Source organism: Poecilia mexicana, unplaced genomic scaffold (genome assembly GCF_051168715.1).
Source record: "Poecilia mexicana isolate PSO_F unplaced genomic scaffold, ASM5116871v1 scaffold_11, whole genome shotgun sequence".
In the NCBI taxonomy this organism is placed as follows: domain Eukaryota; kingdom Metazoa; phylum Chordata; class Actinopteri; order Cyprinodontiformes; family Poeciliidae; genus Poecilia; species Poecilia mexicana.
The window spans coordinates 11,499,595-11,517,690 of record NW_028263380.1 but is presented as its reverse complement, the minus strand read 5'-3'; the positions used below and the strand labels follow the sequence as shown (position 1 = coordinate 11,517,690).

At 38.0% G+C, this 18,096-nt stretch overlaps 2 protein-coding genes across 2 annotated transcripts; one reads left to right on the top strand and one right to left on the bottom strand.

Annotated features, from left to right (window-relative positions):
* The first annotated feature begins 756 nt into the window (after window positions 1-756).
* On the top strand, window positions 757-3,787 carry tomm7 (translocase of outer mitochondrial membrane 7 homolog (yeast)). The gene is made up of 3 exons (XM_014992424.2): window positions 757-923; window positions 2,322-2,370; window positions 3,605-3,787. Exons 1-3 carry the CDS (start codon window positions 821-823, stop codon window positions 3,618-3,620), a joined length of 168 nt encoding a protein of 55 aa, XP_014847910.1. The 5' UTR covers window positions 757-820; the 3' UTR covers window positions 3,621-3,787.
* Window positions 3,788-5,095: 1,308 nt separating this feature from the next.
* LOC106921012 (interleukin-6-like) lies at window positions 5,096-6,526 on the bottom strand. The gene is made up of 4 exons (XM_088009955.1): window positions 6,320-6,526; window positions 6,133-6,213; window positions 5,909-6,052; window positions 5,096-5,311 (listed from the first exon to the last, which is right to left on the bottom strand). The coding sequence occupies exons 1-4, from the start codon at window positions 6,509-6,511 to the stop codon at window positions 5,096-5,098; spliced, it is 633 nt and encodes a 210-aa protein (XP_087866081.1). The 5' UTR covers window positions 6,512-6,526.
* Between the last annotated feature and the right edge of the window lie 11,570 nt (window positions 6,527-18,096).

Genomic DNA, 18,096 nt, shown 5'->3' with positions numbered 1-18,096 from the left:
TTGGCTAAAACATTTTTGGTGAACCTATGCTGCATATTTGACTTGGAAAGTAGAACATGTAAATCATATCGGGATGCAGATGCAAATAAAGACTATATATGCACATTTCTATGTATTTCATACACATGGCACTGCTGACTTATTCCTGACTTAAGAATTGACTTAAGGGGATCCAATTGATTTTTTTTTTCCAACTTGAAACTACTTCAGAATAAAAATCAAGATGTTGTCAGGACAAGTATTAGGTCACTTTTCCAAATTAGATTTCTTGAAAGTAAACGGCAGATTGAACTGGATGTCAAAATAATTGTTTAATGAAGTAACCCACTTTTGGGTGAACATTGGGTGTCTGGTGAATATTTTTTCTACTGTGAATGCACTACTTATCTGGTTTTCATACATTGAACAAAAAAAACTTAGTAAAAATATTACTGTTTATCTTAAACATTTAATGTGCAATTATTAACAGAACAAATGTACAAAACCTGTCAGAAACATTTAATACTCAATAAAAAAAATGGGTAAAAAGCAAGTATGTGACAAAAAAAGGTACTTGAATAAATAAGAAGCCAATACTATCACAAACAGTGCAAATGCTGCCCCAATACTGTTTACGTTTAGCAAATTTATTTAGTCATGAGCAAATGTTGACCCCCGATACGTGCTGTTTGTTTTAGCAGGGGTTGCAGCAACGCCTCTATCCACCAGGTGGCGGCAGCTGGAAGTCCGAGGCCGTCAGCTAGTTTCTTTATCCTCCACGTCTCTTCCTTTTTCCTGTCCTTGGTAGAAGCGTCGAGGTCTTCGTTGTCGGAGCAAAAACATGGCTAAACTGAGCAAGGAGACCAAACAGCGGCTGCAGCAGCTGTTCCAGTGCAGCCAGTTCGTCATCCGATGGGGCTTCATTCCCACCGTGCTTTACCTCGGTTAGTATTAAAACAAATGAAGGCGGAGGAGGGGAGAAATGAGACATGCATGGCTAATGTCGGCTAATTAGCCTTGCATGCTAGCTTTTGACTGAGAGGTACTGTTGATTTCCCTGTTTCTTTCTTCATTTTAAATGTGACGCATTTATAGTTTTGTTGTGACTCTCCAATATGCTCACCGACGCAGTTTTATGAACAAACCACCTTTTTTATGACCCGAAAAATGTAAAGGACCCAATGAGAACAACCCCCCCGCCTCCCCGTGGCTTAAACACTGTAGTTCCTAAATGAGGCCTGAGGGGAAGGGGGGAACAGAAAATGATCTGATTTTAGATCAGCAGCAACGATGGGAAACTTGAGAACTTTGCATAGATGTGCTGTGGGGACTACTAATGGGGAACTTAAATCTTTTGACCACACACATCCTCTAGCTATCTGTGTCAGGATCTTCTCTGACTTCAGCATATCGGAATCACCAGTTCTGATGTCACACTTTCTTTTTTTTTAAATCACACAGGTCTCTTCTCTGGTTTAGGCACACTTGTGACGTGGTTCTGTATTTTATGCGATAGGCCAACACAAAGTGATGCATAATTGTAAAGTGGAAGCAAAATTTGGCTTTATATTTAAGTATATGAGAAGTGAAGCAAGTGCATATATTCTGAATGAGTATAAACGTCGCTGTTCTGTGCATGGAAGCGAGCCGTGCAGCTGTGATTGCAATAAAAGTTCGGGGTTGGCTCTGGAAAATATTAACTCATGCCACACTTTTCAGATCTTTATCTGAAACAAAAAAAAGAAATTGTCAGCCTTGTGTCCCCCCACCCCCACCTTTCACTAGTAAACAACTTTTTACTAGTTGTTTACACAAACTACCAATAAAATACAAGAAAGTTTAAAGTTGTAAGAAAATATGCAAAAAAAAGAGGTATGAAAATGTACGTAGAAGTATAATGAAATAGCTTAAACCACTTCACTTTAAATGGTATTTCAAGCTTATCATTTTCACACTGTCACAGTACAGATTAATAGAAACAACTTTATACTTTAGCGTATCAGTGAAAGTAGTTTCGATTGCTCATCAGTGAGACAAATATGAGAAAGCCAGTCGCTGAAACTCCAGCGAGAATAGTTATTTCCCTAAAAGTAAAACATAGCCGTTTTTAGTCTTCCGTTTCCAAAGAATCCGTTGCACCGAGTTTGACGCTTTGGAACAAATGACAGAGATGAGAATTATTTAGGAATGATGATGGAGATACTACTGTTGCTTTCATTTTTTTTTCCACCTCTGCTGATGTTTTATACAGTTTAGAAATATAGTAATCCCCCTGGTTAATCTTCAGGCTTTCTGTTTATTACAACATTGAAGTAAGTGTCTTAAAATCTTCTGCGTGGCAGGTTTCAAACGAGGAGCAGATCCAGGCATGCCTGAACCTACGCTGTTGAGGTAAGAATATATATATATTTTTTTTGCTTACGAGGTTTGATGCTCACATGTTTTTACTGAAATGAAACCATCTGGACTCTTGAGAAGATGTAACTGTTGCAAGATTTTTTTGGGTCGGGTGGAGGGGGAAGAAGATGCCTCGATTAAAAAAAAAAAAAAAAGGAACAGAATGTGATCCGATGGGCTTCACTTTCTTCTTAAAACATTATGCTGGGATTTATTTTGACTTTTGGACATTTTGGAACTTCCACTTCTGCCAGGGTCAGTTTTGAGATTTCACATGTAACCTTGAGTAAAATAAAAATGTTTAATATAACTTAAATTTATATTTAAATGTTTTTACAGTCAGCTTCTTAGCCTTATATTCACGGTTTCTCAAAGGTTTATATCGCTTTAAAACTTTCATTTCCACAAAGTGGCTCCTCATGTTTTTTTTCATGCAAGTAAATATTCCAAAACAATTATCCCCGTTTTAAACAATGGAGAGAGAAACAAATGGATGCATTTCTTTGTAGTTGGCTTCATGACCAATGTTTCTCGATCCAAATAATCGATTGTCTTCTAATTTGATGATAACTCAGAATAAATGAGAACTGGTTTTCGTGCACTTAGCCCAGTTTTAAATTCTGTCATCTGCTCCACTCAAATGTGTGTTGAAAACACAAAAACAAAATCCTCAAACTAAGTCAGAGTTCACTGGTGTGTCTTGCCCAAAAGTTACTCATTTAAATGGAAACTCATTTCTATTAAGACATCGTATTTCGGACTGAGTCATCCCTGAGTGAAGTGTGATTTCACACTGGTTGACTTTTCCTACGCAGCAACTGGTGCGTTAAACCTCGAGTAGAAACTGTAGTGTCCTATAAGGTGTCTGCCTTTATTTTAGTGGAAGCAAACTGGACAAATGTGGATTTCTGTAACCTAATAAAATGTTGTCGTTTTTTGCTGACTAAATGATGACTTGGCTTAGGAAAATGAGCCAGATTAAGCTAATGCTACGATTTTTTCTTTAGGGTAAAAACAAAAACTCAGCTGAGACTCTTGAATGTTTGCTGTGGTTGAAAGAGAGAACTATTGTTTGGTTTCTCCAGAAATATTTTCTAGCTACAAACACACCGCTTGGCAGTGTTTTTAGCTAGTTCAAGTTAGAAACGCAGGTTTCTAACCTGAACTTTGGGAGGGAAAGCCAGATATTAGATATTTTTCTAACATTTATTTTTCTGATTTGCTCTAGTTTGCTCTGGGGTTGAGGAACACCTTCACTCGGCCAGACCCCGCCTCTCATCGAGACCATGTGACGCGTTTTTAGAAGACCAAGAAACGGACTTCCATCATTCTCCCTGCTCTCTGTAAACCCTAATGTCTGACAGCTGTGGGGCAACATGTTCAAAGCGCAGAAATATATTGTACAGAGTCATATGTCTCTGGACTCCCATGTCTCTAAATTAGATTGTCTCAGTGTATTCCAAATGTTTTATGTTTTGATTTGGGTGTACAGAAGGAACCCGGTTTACTTTTTTTTATTAGTAATTTAAAAGACAGTAAAATGTGAAAGAAATCCGATTCTCGTGGCGTTTAAATCGAGAAATTAATTATCTAATTGTCACATGCTTAATAAGACAAGTACTCTGTTTAAGCAACGATTTTAATTTCTTCAGTCTGAATGTGACTCGAGTTTTAAAATAATCAGTTTCTCCGACTCGCACGAGACCAACGTGCGGCACACAATCTCAAAACATGCACACACTGCGCTAATATTTTTGACTAAATGTCTCAAATTTAAAAAGCTACACAAACTCCAGAGTCGCCATCCGAAGCAAGGCGAGTTTAACATCGGCTTGAACTGAGAGACTGCGGACCAAAAACCCAAAATCAACACTTTTGATGTTTGACTGAACGTGGCAGTCAGTGAGGAAGCAGAATACGCTTCAGAAGGAAGTTTAATAATTAGATGAGGTCAAGATCAGCTGTTGTGACGTACATGTTTGAAGTAGTTAAAATAAGATTTTTACACCTCAAAACACTCAACTTGCAGTTCTTATAGCTCGTCACGATGGTGGCAGTGTTATGCTGAGGGGCCGGTGTACGGCACTGATGTATTATTCATAATGATCTACATCCATTTTTTTCGGCTCAAATCAACAGACTAGAAAGTCTTGATAAAATATCAACCCAGAATAATCCAGAAAGCTTGTTAAAAAGTTTGTGATTTATCTGCAACCTCATCCAAATGTGACTGTGGGTGTATTTATATATTTGCCTGTATGTTTAATTTTCTCCTTTTTCATATTACTCTGCTTCTGCTGAGTAAGCATGACTGCCAAATTTTGGACAGTCTCATATAATATTTGACATAAACAAAATATTCTGGGGGGTTAACATGAAGAAACATGATTCTTATGTATTATTAATAACATTTTTTTATTTATGAATGTAAAAAAAATACAACATGAATTCAAATATTATTTCTTACATATAAATTTTGTAAAAAAAGAAAAATTGCTGTAAACTGAAAACAAAAGGAATTTAACAAAAAGTCACAATAAAATATAAAATGTATTCAATAAATATCTCTTCTCCAATAAATACAGTGCTTAATATAAATAATTAAATATTCTCAGAATGATTATTTAACTTGGGGATCCAGTAAACTACTGTGACTTGAACACTCTTGCGAAGAGCAGAGATCACCTGATGGACCTGAGCGGTTCCTTCCTAAAAGACGCTAGTCGGCTTCCGTCTCGCTGAGATTACTGCTCTGCGCTTTTCGCACCTGCTTTTTAGTCAGCTCCCTCTTCCACTCGACAAGGAAATCGCGGATCGAGCTAAGGACGCTGTGCGCCATCATCTTCCTGTGGTACGAATCGAGGCTTTCGAGGTCCTTGAGCAGCTGCAGCTCCTGGCTGCCGGTCAGAGCCACGACACGGTCAGCGTTTCTCATCTGCGGGGGACAGAAACGCCAAGATGTTTATAGAGGTGTCTGCAAGCGCAGGGGCCAAATACAGAAGAAAACATGACTCTGTCCTTCCACTTTCCATTAACACTGTTGCGTTTTATGAGCAATAAGCGTATTCTGTACAGGAGGAGATTTACTTTTTTACTCTCACTAACACCATAATTTGCTGGGATGCAGCTGTGCTCCTAGCAGCACCTGACAAAAACAGAAGCATAATCGGACACATTTCAAGTCAAAATATTTTTTGGATGCGTTAAACATTTGCTTTAAACCAGCAAAACAAAATGTAAAATTTCACATTTAGACCTTTACTGTGTTTTTTTTCTAGCGCTGCATATTGCCTTACAAACGGCTGCTTTACAGCTTATAAAAGAAGGTACTAAGAACTTGTTCATCTAAACCACCCGGTGTAATATGATTTACCATGTAGGTGCTGATTTTCATCATTTTCTTTCCACTTATTGCAACTTCACATGACCACCTTACAGGGATTTCATGTGTAAGCCTTTATTTATCGTGATTTATCCGTGGCAACTCTGTTGCCTTAATCGAATTGACTGAGATGGACAGCCGAGGACTCACCGTTCGCTTGATCTTTGTGATCAGCCGAGGAAGGGTCGCTTTCAGTTCGGTCACGATGAGTTTGCCGGGGTACTCCTTGTCGACGTGTTTCAGGAGAACCGAGTACTTGGTCAGATCCTGAGCCAGCTGCTGGAGGCCAGCCTCCTAGAAAGTCACGGGAAGCGCCGTCAGATTTCCGCTTCACGAGAAGCATCAGAGTGAACAGAGAAGGAGATCTGGCTCACCTTGGACTTTGGGAATTTAACCGGGATCAAGGTCCTGTTCAACGAGTTGTAATCAACATTTCCACGGAATTCATTCTTAAACTGACAAAAGCAAACGACGACACACAATGATCGTTAAAAAAGAAGGATTTAGATGTTTTAAAATGAGCTAAATAAATTCAAATCACTTAAGGAAGCGAGATCTCACCTCCTCTTTGTGGCCCTTGGTGACTTTAAGGATCTGCGCCAAAGTCTCGGTGATGTTGGAAGGATCGGTCGGGCTCGGCTTCGTCTGGACCTCCTCCTCTCCATCACCTGAGCTCTCCTCCGGAGGCAGAACGGTGACGGCTCCTTCCAGAGGAGCTCCCGGGACGCAGAGCGGCAGGGCTGCTGCCAGCATCAGGGCGGCGAGCAGACGGAGATCTGAGAACCAGACAGTTAAACCATGAATGAATGAATGAATGAAAAGAGGAAACCAACACACAGGAAGCTGCTCGCAGCAGCAGCTCCGGCTGCAAAGTGACTTACTAAATTTAGAGTGCATGACGCGCTGCTGGGAAGCTCTGAGAGGGTTTCCTCGTTGCTGTCGGACCCTGAATGAGATGCCCCGTCCTGGAGACGGGCCCTCGTTTTATATCCTGCAGAGGGATTTTCCAACAGGACTGCCTCCGTAACACAAGTTTGCATGATTGCGAATATTTATAATGAGATGTTTTAATGAGTGTGAGGTGAAAACCCAGAAACTACGCTATGTATTTTTACTATCGCAGTTTATTATTATTATTATTATTATTGTTGCTTCACCCATTAAGAAGAAACTACACAAAAATAAATGTTAAGAATAATCATAATTATTCATCTAATTGTTGGAAAACCCTGGGTCAGACTTTAGAAAGAGCTTATAGAGCTAAATAATTTCTTTTATTTTTTTTATTTATTTATTTTTTTTTATGAATTTGTGTTTTGCAAACATATTGCTTCATATCAGAGTCATAGGCTGTATCAGGTGAGTTGTAAGCATATTTTGGTATTTTTATGACGAGCAATCCTGAAATATTTCAAAATTATAAACTTATTGTAACGTCTATGTTTTTATCTTTTGGAACAAAATTGAGCTTTGGGATATGTCGCAGTGCGACTGCGTGTCGTCAGGTATAGAGTTTCACCAATGTTACTCAGTTAGTTTATTTCACGTACCATAAGATTTCCATTACATGTATTTATTTATTTTCATTCACAGTTTATTTTAATTGTAAAGAATCTTGTTAGAATCATTATTTTTTCACTGCACTTTAAGAAGAAACCTTCACTTTTTTTCCCCCCTTTGTAACATAAACATGATGCAGAATTAAAGATTAAATAAATGTTCCCAGAATAAGGCCTGTGAGGTGAATTATATTCCAGAGCTCAATAAAGTGCTGTTTCATCTCAAAATTAGTGAATGAATTTTATGTAGATTGCAGCAAGTTCCAAACGGTTCTGCATATTAGTAAGACCACAGAGTTAAAAAAAAAAAAAGGAAACATTTTGGACTCATCAAAATTAACATAATGAATTTAAACACATCTGAGGTTTTGATGTCAAGCAACTCGAATGACGCAATCTAGATCTTATTCGTCGCTGTCAGAAACTAAGATCTACATTTTAAATTCTGTGCAATAAAAGGACTTTTATAAGTTTCTATAGAGTTTATTTAAAAACACTTCCTTCCCACATAGGGATGTTAGAAAAAGTTAACTTTTAATTATTGTAGAAGATGAACAAGTTCTCAACACAAATTTATTTAAGTAGTCTAACAAAGGATTTCTGAGTACAGCTGGTAGTTTAAAAAAAACAACAAAACGTCAATATTAATCCAGTATGCAGCAACTCTTAAAAAGTTGATTAATTATGTTTCCTTTAAAAAAAAAACAATATGACCGATTATAAACACAAAAACCTCAACATTTTTAATCAAACTTTATGTGATTGCGCAACACAAAGTACTGTGTAATTATGGAAATGTAAAGAAACTATAACTGTTTCTGTATTTGCATTTTTTAACAAAAAAAAAAATAAAATCCAAAAACATGTCATGAACATATATTGAGTTCTCTGGGTCAACACCTTTCCCTTGTACTTTCAGCTGCAGCTCTTCTTTGGTGAGTTTCTTGAGTTTCTTCCAGTTTTGCACATTTAAACCCAGCATCACTTTGGCTTCTGAGGGAAACATCCCATGTTGCTTCCACCACAGTGTCTCCTGTGGGGATGCATATATTGTATATAGTAGCTTTGCATTTTGAACAGGGAAGTATTCTGGTATTTTTTGCTGTGATGTTTGAGACTAAGTAAGTGAGAATAAGTTGGTGGTTATGGGGCAGCGGGGGCAGTTACTGGGAAGTGCCCAATCTTCAACATTCTCGTCCTCAAACCACCATCAAGTTTGTTAGGGTTTACTGAATTTTGGCAAAAAAAAAAAAGAAAAATCCCATTCATAATGCATTCATAAAGTTTCTGCTTATTTTATTCCTTTTTTCTGGAAATAAACAGAGTGTGGTGAAACAGAAGCAGCTGTTTCATTTTGAATCCTGCGTTTGGGTTTCAGCGATCAAACCGATATGGTCTAACATGTAGACGTTTGTTTTTGACTAAATGTACGTTTGTTTAGTGCTTTAACTCTTAGGCCAGTGTTATGTAACTCTGTTTTGTCTTACACATTTCTGAATTGTTCCTTACTTGCTTCCTAGGTTTTGTTTTAGGTACCTGGTGGTTTTTTGGGAAATGTTTTGGTGCCGTTTCAGGGAAATATTAGAGGTCGTCTTTGAACAGTTTTCAATATGCAATTGGTGTATAGGAATATGGATACTAGACCTTGTAAAAATGTAAAAGCAGCTCCTTGTTCTGATAAAGAAAAAAAGTGAAAGCATCAAAATATTCTCTAACTAAAAATAATTTACAGGAACTTCCAATTTCTTCATGCTTTGATGCTGTGGTGAGCACAAAAGCATTTTAGCTGAATATTGCTCTTTTTAGCTGTATAGGAAAATTATTGAATGAGCCTAATTGGGTTGAAATTTGATTCTTTGTATGAATTCTGCTTAAAAACCAAGAACCAACAAACGCAGAACGACCTTGTTTGTCAAAATGCGAATCCAGGTTTGTGTTCACATTTTAGCTTTAGGTTTTATGTAATCAAAAGCTCATCAAAGAACTGGGTACTGGAAATAACCTTAGACAAAATGTGTTAATCTATGGTATTTATTAATACTTGTGATTTGTCCCTATAAAAGTAAAGTAAAAATAATAACAGATGGGCCAACTGGACTGAACCCTAGATGAGTTTAAGAAACTAAAAGCAGTCAAAGAGCTACAGAAACACATCACATAGACATAGCAGTGTTACAGCAAACACAAAGACACAAACGTTTTAAATTGAGGCAAAACCGACAAACATAGGCACACATTACCTCCATTTCTACATATGTGATACATAACACTAACCTGTTAATTTCTCATTCATGAACCGCAGCAGTGGCGCTTTCGAAAGTGAAGTCCAAAGGTTTTACCGCCACTTCCAGAGGACAGACTTAAGAGAGCAGCTTGTGCATGCAGGAATTACTCTCCCCAGGCATTTAATGCATGGGTGTGTAATGATAATACCTGTGTGTCGCTGCCTCTTATCACAAAATAAATGACTGCGTGATTCCTATGACATACTTTCTCCATAAACCTTGCTCCCTCTTTGCCGACCTCAGGTGCTTTATTCAAAATACTCAAGATATAAGAATGCTTCCCAGGCAAACAACCCCTCCCTACATCAGAAGTTTTGCCACAACTCGGATTACTTAAAAATCTTGTAAGTCCTGTGTCAGTGCGTTGTTGCACCCTGGATCTGACCGGCCTCACAGAAGATGATAAAGGTCATCTTGATCAAGGGAACGTCATTCAGCGCATTAGAGCCAGTCCATCGTCTGCAAGTGAATCAGTGAGGTTCCACTGGTCCTGCTGTCATCTTTTCTTCCTTCAGTCATCCGTCTCCTGTACACAGACACTTAAATTTGCTGATTAAAGAAAAGGAAAAAAGAACACTCCCTGTAGCAACTGATGACAAAGGAAAAAAAAAAATCACAATTTTTTTTTTCCCATTTAATTACTGCCTCAATGTAATGCATCAATGTAAGAAGATACTCAGTAGTATTTAACTTTAAGAAGTACTTGTCAGTTGCAGATTTAGCCATTTGTTCATATTGTAACAGTTTAGTGGGTAGTTTTATCGATATTTTCTTACAGAATTGGCCCTTTGAGAACATTTGCGTGTGCGGATAGACATTTTTGAATATATGTTTTTTCAACCCTTAATGTATTTAGATTTTGTCCAGCTGTAACACGTGTGCTAAACGTGTTGAGGTTTTGGGTATGTTTAAGCCTCCGAAAAAGGCCCACTTTAAAATTTGAAATGATAATAAAGCTGTGCATTTCAGCATGCTCACACACCACATTTACATCGGCAATCCCTGTCACTCGCTTCCCTTTATGCATTTTTAGTTCAAGAAGCTGCATAATTGAGGAAGAACTTAGCTCGGCGTGCCATAAATATCACAAATTGTGACATCATGGTTCTGCGTTTTTAAATACATTTCAACAGGATCGCTGACTTTGTGAGAATTTAGACAGTTACTTGGCACAAGTAGAAAAATTCTAACAAAAAATTTGCTAATTTTTTAAGGGGAAATTACTCCCAGTAGAAATCACCACCACCACAGGGGGGGGGGGGAAAGCTACGGCTTTCTAACTTATGAACATGTCCAGAAAAGCGCTGACGAGTCTTAAGGACAACCCTGGAAAACCAAATTTAGGGACTCAATTGGTAAAATCCTCTTTTACGAGTTTTGCATGAATGAAACTTAGGGAAGTTTAGCATCTTGTTAAATCACACATTGCACAACAGAGTAAAGAATGATCAGTTTATGTAGATGTCTACTTCTGCAAATGTGATGAAGCTATCTCTATTTTTTCATAAACAGCAAATATAGAAAAAAAAAACATAAAAAAGGGAATTCTTTCATTCAACCACCTGTACCAAGAGCTCTTTTATGAACCAAATCACTAAAGGTTTTGAGGTTTAGTATAAAACAATGCCATCTGTGGCTTATTAAACTGGAAAAGAGACTTTGATCTCTTGGTGCTCAGTCTGCAGTTCTCGGAAGTTGCAGCTAGGTGGCAGTCATGCTTAAATTCTGACAAGAGGGACTCTGATTCCTGTCTGCGAGGCGATGTCCTCAGGCAAGAAGATGCTAACGTCTTCTTGCACACACTCCAGTGATTTATAACTTTCACAGCGATCAGAGCCAGCTTGTGGAACATGTCACTGCAATGTAGCGATTTGCATTTGAATGGGTTCGCAATTCGAAATTGAGAAACTCATCTTTCATGAAGCCATTGCCTCATCTTACCCATTCTTAAAAATATGTTCTAAAATTTTAGGCTGATTATATTATTGAGATGAAGGTGTCACTTAACAAAGCAACTAAAAAAGTGATATTAATCTACTGAGTCCAATCTAACTGTCTATATTATATTACAAGCGGGTAGACTCAGTTATTAAATCTGAAAGCAATTGGCTATACTATATTTTATCTAAGGGTATCAAAGTAAGGGGGTTAAATACAATTGCATGCCACGCTTGGTCAGATTTGTGTTTATAAAAATCTTTGGAAACCATGACTCTTTTTTTCTTTTTAGCCGTTGGAGTTTGTGTCTGTAATATAAAGCGTAAAAAATGCCTAGTAAAACGCCTAGTAAAACGCCTTTTACTGGGCATTTTATGTGCACACCTTGCACTTTAAAAAGCAGCATATTGCCAGCTGAGTTTTAAAATAGCATGAAGTAAGAATTGCTACTGTATTTAGAAGTACCAATTCCAAGCAGCTGTGTTGGGTAAAAAAAAAAACTGCTTTAGAGTGGAGGCTCTTTTTATTATCTGGAATAAAATTTGTGAGAGAGTTTGCAACGGAGGATCCAAATCTGTCTGTGTGCAATACGTAGCCTCACGTTTCACTCTAACATGATAGTTGCTCATCTCTTTCCTTTTTTCCTGATTCTGCCTCATCTTCTTCTCTCCTGCCGGTCATTATCGTGCAGTTCCTCAGCCCCGTCTCCCATCCTCCTCTTCATCCACCGCTACCGTTTTGTGCCTTTTTGTTCCTCGGGTCAGTGTGTTCTTCTCTTCCATCTTCCTCTTCCTTTCTTTATTTTATTGATTTATTTTTTTTTTTTTTAAACCCAACTGCACGTGCCGTTCCATAAGTGACGAGAGGGATTGTATCTCTGCTCAGTTCGCTCTGGGCTCTCTTCAATATTTAATCAAGTCTGCATTTGTTTGAAGAGAGCCCAGAATGTGAGTGAGAGTGAAAGATAAAGAGGGACGTCTGACCGACGTGAGCTGTCTGCTGCATTTCAATGCAGGGCAGGCAGAAAAACCGAGAGCAGAGCGTGCACTGTATATTTGTGCATGTGGTGACAGTTGATGAAAGGCTGTCCCCACACGGTAAATAGTTTATTGTCTCTCTTTTGCTTTCTTTTCCCACCCCCTCCTTTATTCCCGCCCCTCCCCTATAATCTCATTCTTCTCTCGCTGCCTCATCTTATAACCACCATGCGCCGTATAGCCCTGCACTGCATGCGAACAATGCCTTTTTCTTTCTTTCTTTCTTTCTTTTTTTCTCTTGTCGTGTGTATTTGAATTTGCTGCGTGTGCATGTGTGACTTGTGTGTGCTCGTGTCGTGGGCTGGTTTCAGGGTGCTCCCCGGGGACACCCACAGCAGCATATTTCATCATCGTCCAGACAGAGCACACACACACAAAAGAGAAAGTTCCCTGCTCTTCTTTTGCATCTTCAGCAATTTTCCTACGTTAAGACAGTGCTTTCCTCGCTTCCTTCTTTCGCTTTTAGGTTGATTCTGGTCTTCAGAGGAGGAATTTGCAACTCTCTTTGGGTTTATACAAGAGCTCTTGAAGTTTTGTTCCATATTCCTTTGAAAACTGGCTTCTCATTAGCTATGCGTCTCCTTTAACTTTGTGGGAGAAAAAAAGTAAGGTTTTTTACATAAGTAAAAGTAGCAAAAAAAATCACTGTGTGTAACCTCTCTCGCTTCCTCTTTTCAAATCGTAGCTGATTTGAAAAGGAACTTAATGAGACAGAGTGAGATGTTTTCTTTTTTTTTATACAGCTGGAGGATGAAGGTTTAGACTTAGTATCAGGGTCGTTAAATTAGGCTTGCTGAACCGCAAAAGAGAAAAACCCAGTTCAGACGTTCTGAGGTAGACATAGGTTTAGGACTCTCCCCGCGTTACACAAACAATCTAAATAAGAGGGAATACCCCTTCTTCCCCCAAAAAAGGATTTTACACATGCAAACTCCTCCCCCGTAGTCATTTTGTCCGCATGGAGATGTCCATATTACTCAGCCTCTGCTTTGATGTCATCTGAAAATTTCAGGGGACACTCTCTGAAACAAACTGAGTGACCAGATTACTGTAATTTTACACGCAGGTGACCTTTTAATAGCCCTTTGATAATAAGAGCTATTTTTTTGTCTTAGTTGCATCTTCTTGGAAAGTCATTTCTATGCAATTAATTTGGGAGCAACTAACGTGATCTTATTGATGGGTTCCACATCTTAAAAGTGTTAAAGACGAAGAAAAGCTGTTTATTTTACTGCAACAGATTGTTTAGGTACTGAAAAAAAAAATCGTTTTAATGTTTTTCCACATGTCATCTAAAAAAAAAAAAAAAAAAAAAAGTGAAATGCAATTCTACTAAGAAGTTTGGGGTTCTAATGCTTTATTTGATCAAAAATGACACGGAATCCACTGAAAATTGCGTCTGACAAATGTCGTCTGCAGAAAGGTTTTATGGTCAGATGAAAGAAAGGTCAAGGCATCTATATATGCGGTGACAGCAAATGAGTTTGGAGGAGTCAAACCCAGGAACATTGTTCTTGCTCTGAAGCACGGCGGTGGTAGCATCATGGAGTTTTAAAGGAGGAGGCTCACGTCCTGATTCTACAACTCGAACTTAAGTCGACAGAGAGATGGTTGAAATGTGGAAACCAGTGGTGGTATCAGTACCAGACATGCATCAAAACGGTGTGAAATGGCTAAAACATGTCAACGTAAAGCTTCTGAATCCCCTTCCTAAAGCCCTGATTTCAACTATACCGAAAAGTTGAGGTCTGGTCATATAAAATATGCTAATTATTAAAACTATTTGCTTCCAATTCTGAGCGTAAAGTCCAAATCCAGCATGCCGACATGGCATTTATCTTGAGTGCTAGTAAACACTTACAATGCTTATAATTAATGCAAACCGCAGATAATATAACATGGGTTTGTGTAAAATGTTCACTTTGATTTGATTCATTTGACTTTGACACCAATTTGTTTTAACTGTAAGTAGTGACTTCTGCAATATAATCCATCCCATTTTTTTAACCTTGGTTAGACACTTTTGCTTTGAAATAACACTTGATTTACATCCATGTCGAGCTTATGACCACATTGCCAGAAAACGACATTTGATTAACAAATAAAGTCTAAGCAATGTATATAAATTGCCATAGAAAATGTGAAAATAGTATCTCAAATATAGGCAAGGCTTTTACTGTTTCACTTCTCAGTCTTGAATATAAAACTGTCATTTTACTTGTGTTGTGTTGTGTTTCTGTTCATGCATTATTCATTTGACAGACACTCCGGCACATACCGCCTCACTGTAATTCGCTGCAATAGTGCTGCCATAATCCGAGTATCTGAAAGAGAGCCAATCATCCCAAATTACAAACCCTATCAAAAGCCAGATCCGACACTCGAGTTATCCGACTGAACCAGCCGCACTCAGGCTGAACTCTGCTTGACTTCATGTTGTCTGGGAATACTGGGCTCAGGCCCTCGCATATCTACCGAGCTTAAATGAATTCTCTTTCATATCTTATCGGAGGGAATTCTTTAATTAAATTATTCAGTAATCAGCAAGTTCTTATTAGACCAAGCACTGTTGTATTTTACTATTTATCCATGTTTTATTCTCTGTTTAAAAACACACAAAAAAAGATGGTGCAGAAAAATAATGAACAGTAGCTTTCATTTACATCGACTACGATGCAGGAAAAGTGCAGCAACTCATACCACGATTCAGCTAAGAGTAAAAATGCACTTTGTTCTAACCAATAAAGAGATCAAATAATATAAACTGACAAAATTATCAAATCACATTATATTCTGCTCTTATATAAACGGTGCTCTGGATTAACCAGTCCGTCAAAGCACGGATTCATTGCTTCCACGAATGAGTCCACCTGCAAACGTAACAATCAGGTTTCCCTCAGGCGTGGATGTATAATCACAGTCATGTGTTAGCAGCCTGAACATCAATGGACCGAGCACACGACCTTGGAGGTTACCCAACCATAATAGAGATTCAAACATCTTATCTGAAATGGACTCACCGTGGTCTGATTCAGGAAGTTTAATGTGACACGGAATAGATTTTAGGCTAAATAGAAATTTCTCTTTGAGTCTCTGAAGAAAGACAGTATTTAACAGAAAGCTAAAATCAATGTACAGGGATGTGTTTTTTTTTTTTTTTGTCTGGATGATTAAGTACTGTGTGCAGGGTGGTGAATATTGCATCCTTTGTGTAACGGTTGCCACAATGTCAAGTTGTACAGATCTAGCAAATGCAGGAAGGCCGACTGTGATGCGCGATTGAAGAAGCTGCTCAAAACATTTCGTTTTTACGAGGGTCAGTGTAACAGGGTGGTATTCAGGAAGGACACAGTAGCTTTTTAGCAAATGATAGATTTGTGGTAACCCTCTGGAAATTGAATTCACACAGAGAAAAATTAGGTTATGGTTTCAGTTATACATAAATATGTATGAAGTTTTAATCAAACTGCATGTATGTGATCTACTATATTCCCTAAAATTTATGTTGTTACAGAACTGAATGTTGTAACCAAAGCATGAAGCCCTTTGTGGAGTGGGATAAAAATGGGCCAGAGAGTGAGTTCAAAGTGTCAAGGGATCACACTTCTCATCCTCATCCTTCGGGGAAAGGTTTTCCCTTGAGTGTTGGAAAGAAGGCTACAACTTATCTTTGAACCTCAGCTTGAGAACAAGCAGTTTGGGTTTTGATCGGGTTTGTTGCCAGTAAAGCTGCTCTTTGTCATAGATTATGTTTTTATAGGATTCATACACAGAGTCTAAAGGTAGATGATGAGTAGGGTGGCTGGAAGAAAAGCTCTCAGTTGACAAGTTGATTTACTTTCTGTAAGTGTCACTGAAATGATTTATGTTATGAAAAAATGTGTTTATTTCTAACAGGATTTTAAGTTGTTTGGTACACTTTTTGAGATTTGTGTAAAATGATTATATTTTATTTCATGTCGAACTATTTTTTGTTGGAAATTATCGCGAGATTTGTGTATATGTGATTTGTGCATTTGTGCTGCGAGACTTGAATAAACAGAGAAGGAGCAGAAGCCTGGAGTTGAGCCACGTGCAGCAGCCTTGTGTCTCGTGTCACATTTAAGGTATTTTGTAGTTATGTTTGTAATATTTAGTAAATTTATTGGTTATGGTGTTTTAATTACTTAATATTTTGATTTTGAGCGGACGACGAAGTAGTATTCTGCTAAAGACCTCCGAAGTGGCAGGCGGCCACGAGGTAACTTTGTTAAAGCACGTGTCGTCTGTCTGTAAATGTATCTATGTCTAAAGCTTTGTGTTTTGTTTCTATAGTTTTCACGGCATTTAATAAAAAGAGCCCGTCTAAAGAAAGCCATGCCAGTGTGTCACTTTGGAGCTACACATTCTGACCTTTGCCTATGTTCATGAGATATGGATTTTGACTCAAAGTACTGGATCCAGGATTAAAATGACTGAACTAAACTTCCTTTATAGGTTTACAGGGTTGGTGCTGAGAGATGAGGCGTGGAGCTCCATTCTCTAGAGGATGTTTGGAGTGTAAATGCTACTGCTCTGCCAAGAAAACATTTAAATGAGTTAGTCCGGCTGTAATCAGTGTCAACTCGGAGGAGACACCGAGGCAGACCTTGAACTCACTGGAAGGGCTTTGCGTCCATTTTTGTCTGAGATCAGGATTCCCTAGAATGAATTGCCGATGGTCGCTGGGGTGAACGATGACGGGGTTTCTCTTCACAAGACCATAAATGGCTGTTCAATAAAATATTTGTAATTTTAACAATTTCACTGTAAGGATGGAAAGACAAGTAATGCAAGTTTGCCACTCGAGATGTACATCGCATACAGGAAGAGAAACTGCGCAGTTAATATTAATCACAGCTGATCAGTCATTGTCATCTGGTAGGCCATGTATAATTGCTTAACTCTCTGTGATTGGTTACAGTTACAAAAAAAAAAAAACATATACATAAATAGGCAAATTTCTTAGATTCTTTTCACAGCAGTCATGCAGAGAGGTTTAATACATTTTCCCTAAGTTTTGCCCAGAAAAGCATCACTCATAGTTCATGTAGTTCACTACAGGCCTCACGTTAGTTTTTGCCTGATACTGACCTGTGTATTCTAGACTTGAATTATCATTACGTAGAAGAAAATGCCAAATTAACCTAGTAGATGATGAACTTATGTTGATGCTTAGCAAATAAAAAATAAAAAAATAAAAGCATGCACAGTGACGAATATGTTGAGTCGATATTTTCTTGACTGACTTTTAAGTGCTCTCTACTGGAGAAAACGTGTAATAGCAATCAATAATTTTACAGTAGAGAACTGAAAGGTTTTTCAACTCTGTGTTACTTTGATATGTATTTAAACATTGAGACATTCCATATTTTAGCAGTTTACCAGCCACATTTACTTACAGGTATGTGCAAATTTTATATTTTAGTGTCAAGTCTCAGCTGCGAATTTAAGATTATTAACAATTGTGATTTCGAAATTAAATTAGACGTTATTTAACA

Coding starts and splice junctions, on each gene's coding strand:
- LOC106921012 (XM_088009955.1), bottom strand. CDS start 6,511: ATGCTGGCAGCAGCCCTGCCGCTCTGCGTCCCGGGAGCTCCTCTGGAA. Junction 6,214..6,319: donor CCAAGGGCCACAAAGAGGAG/GTGAGATCTCGC, acceptor TGCTTTTGTCAG/TTTAAGAATGAATTCCGTGG. Junction 6,053..6,132: donor TTAAATTCCCAAAGTCCAAG/GTGAGCCAGATC, acceptor GTGACTTTCTAG/GAGGCTGGCCTCCAGCAGCT.
- tomm7 (XM_014992424.2), top strand. CDS start 821: ATGGCTAAACTGAGCAAGGAGACCAAACAGCGGCTGCAGCAGCTGTTC. Junction 924..2,321: donor TCCCACCGTGCTTTACCTCG/GTTAGTATTAAA, acceptor TCTGCGTGGCAG/GTTTCAAACGAGGAGCAGAT.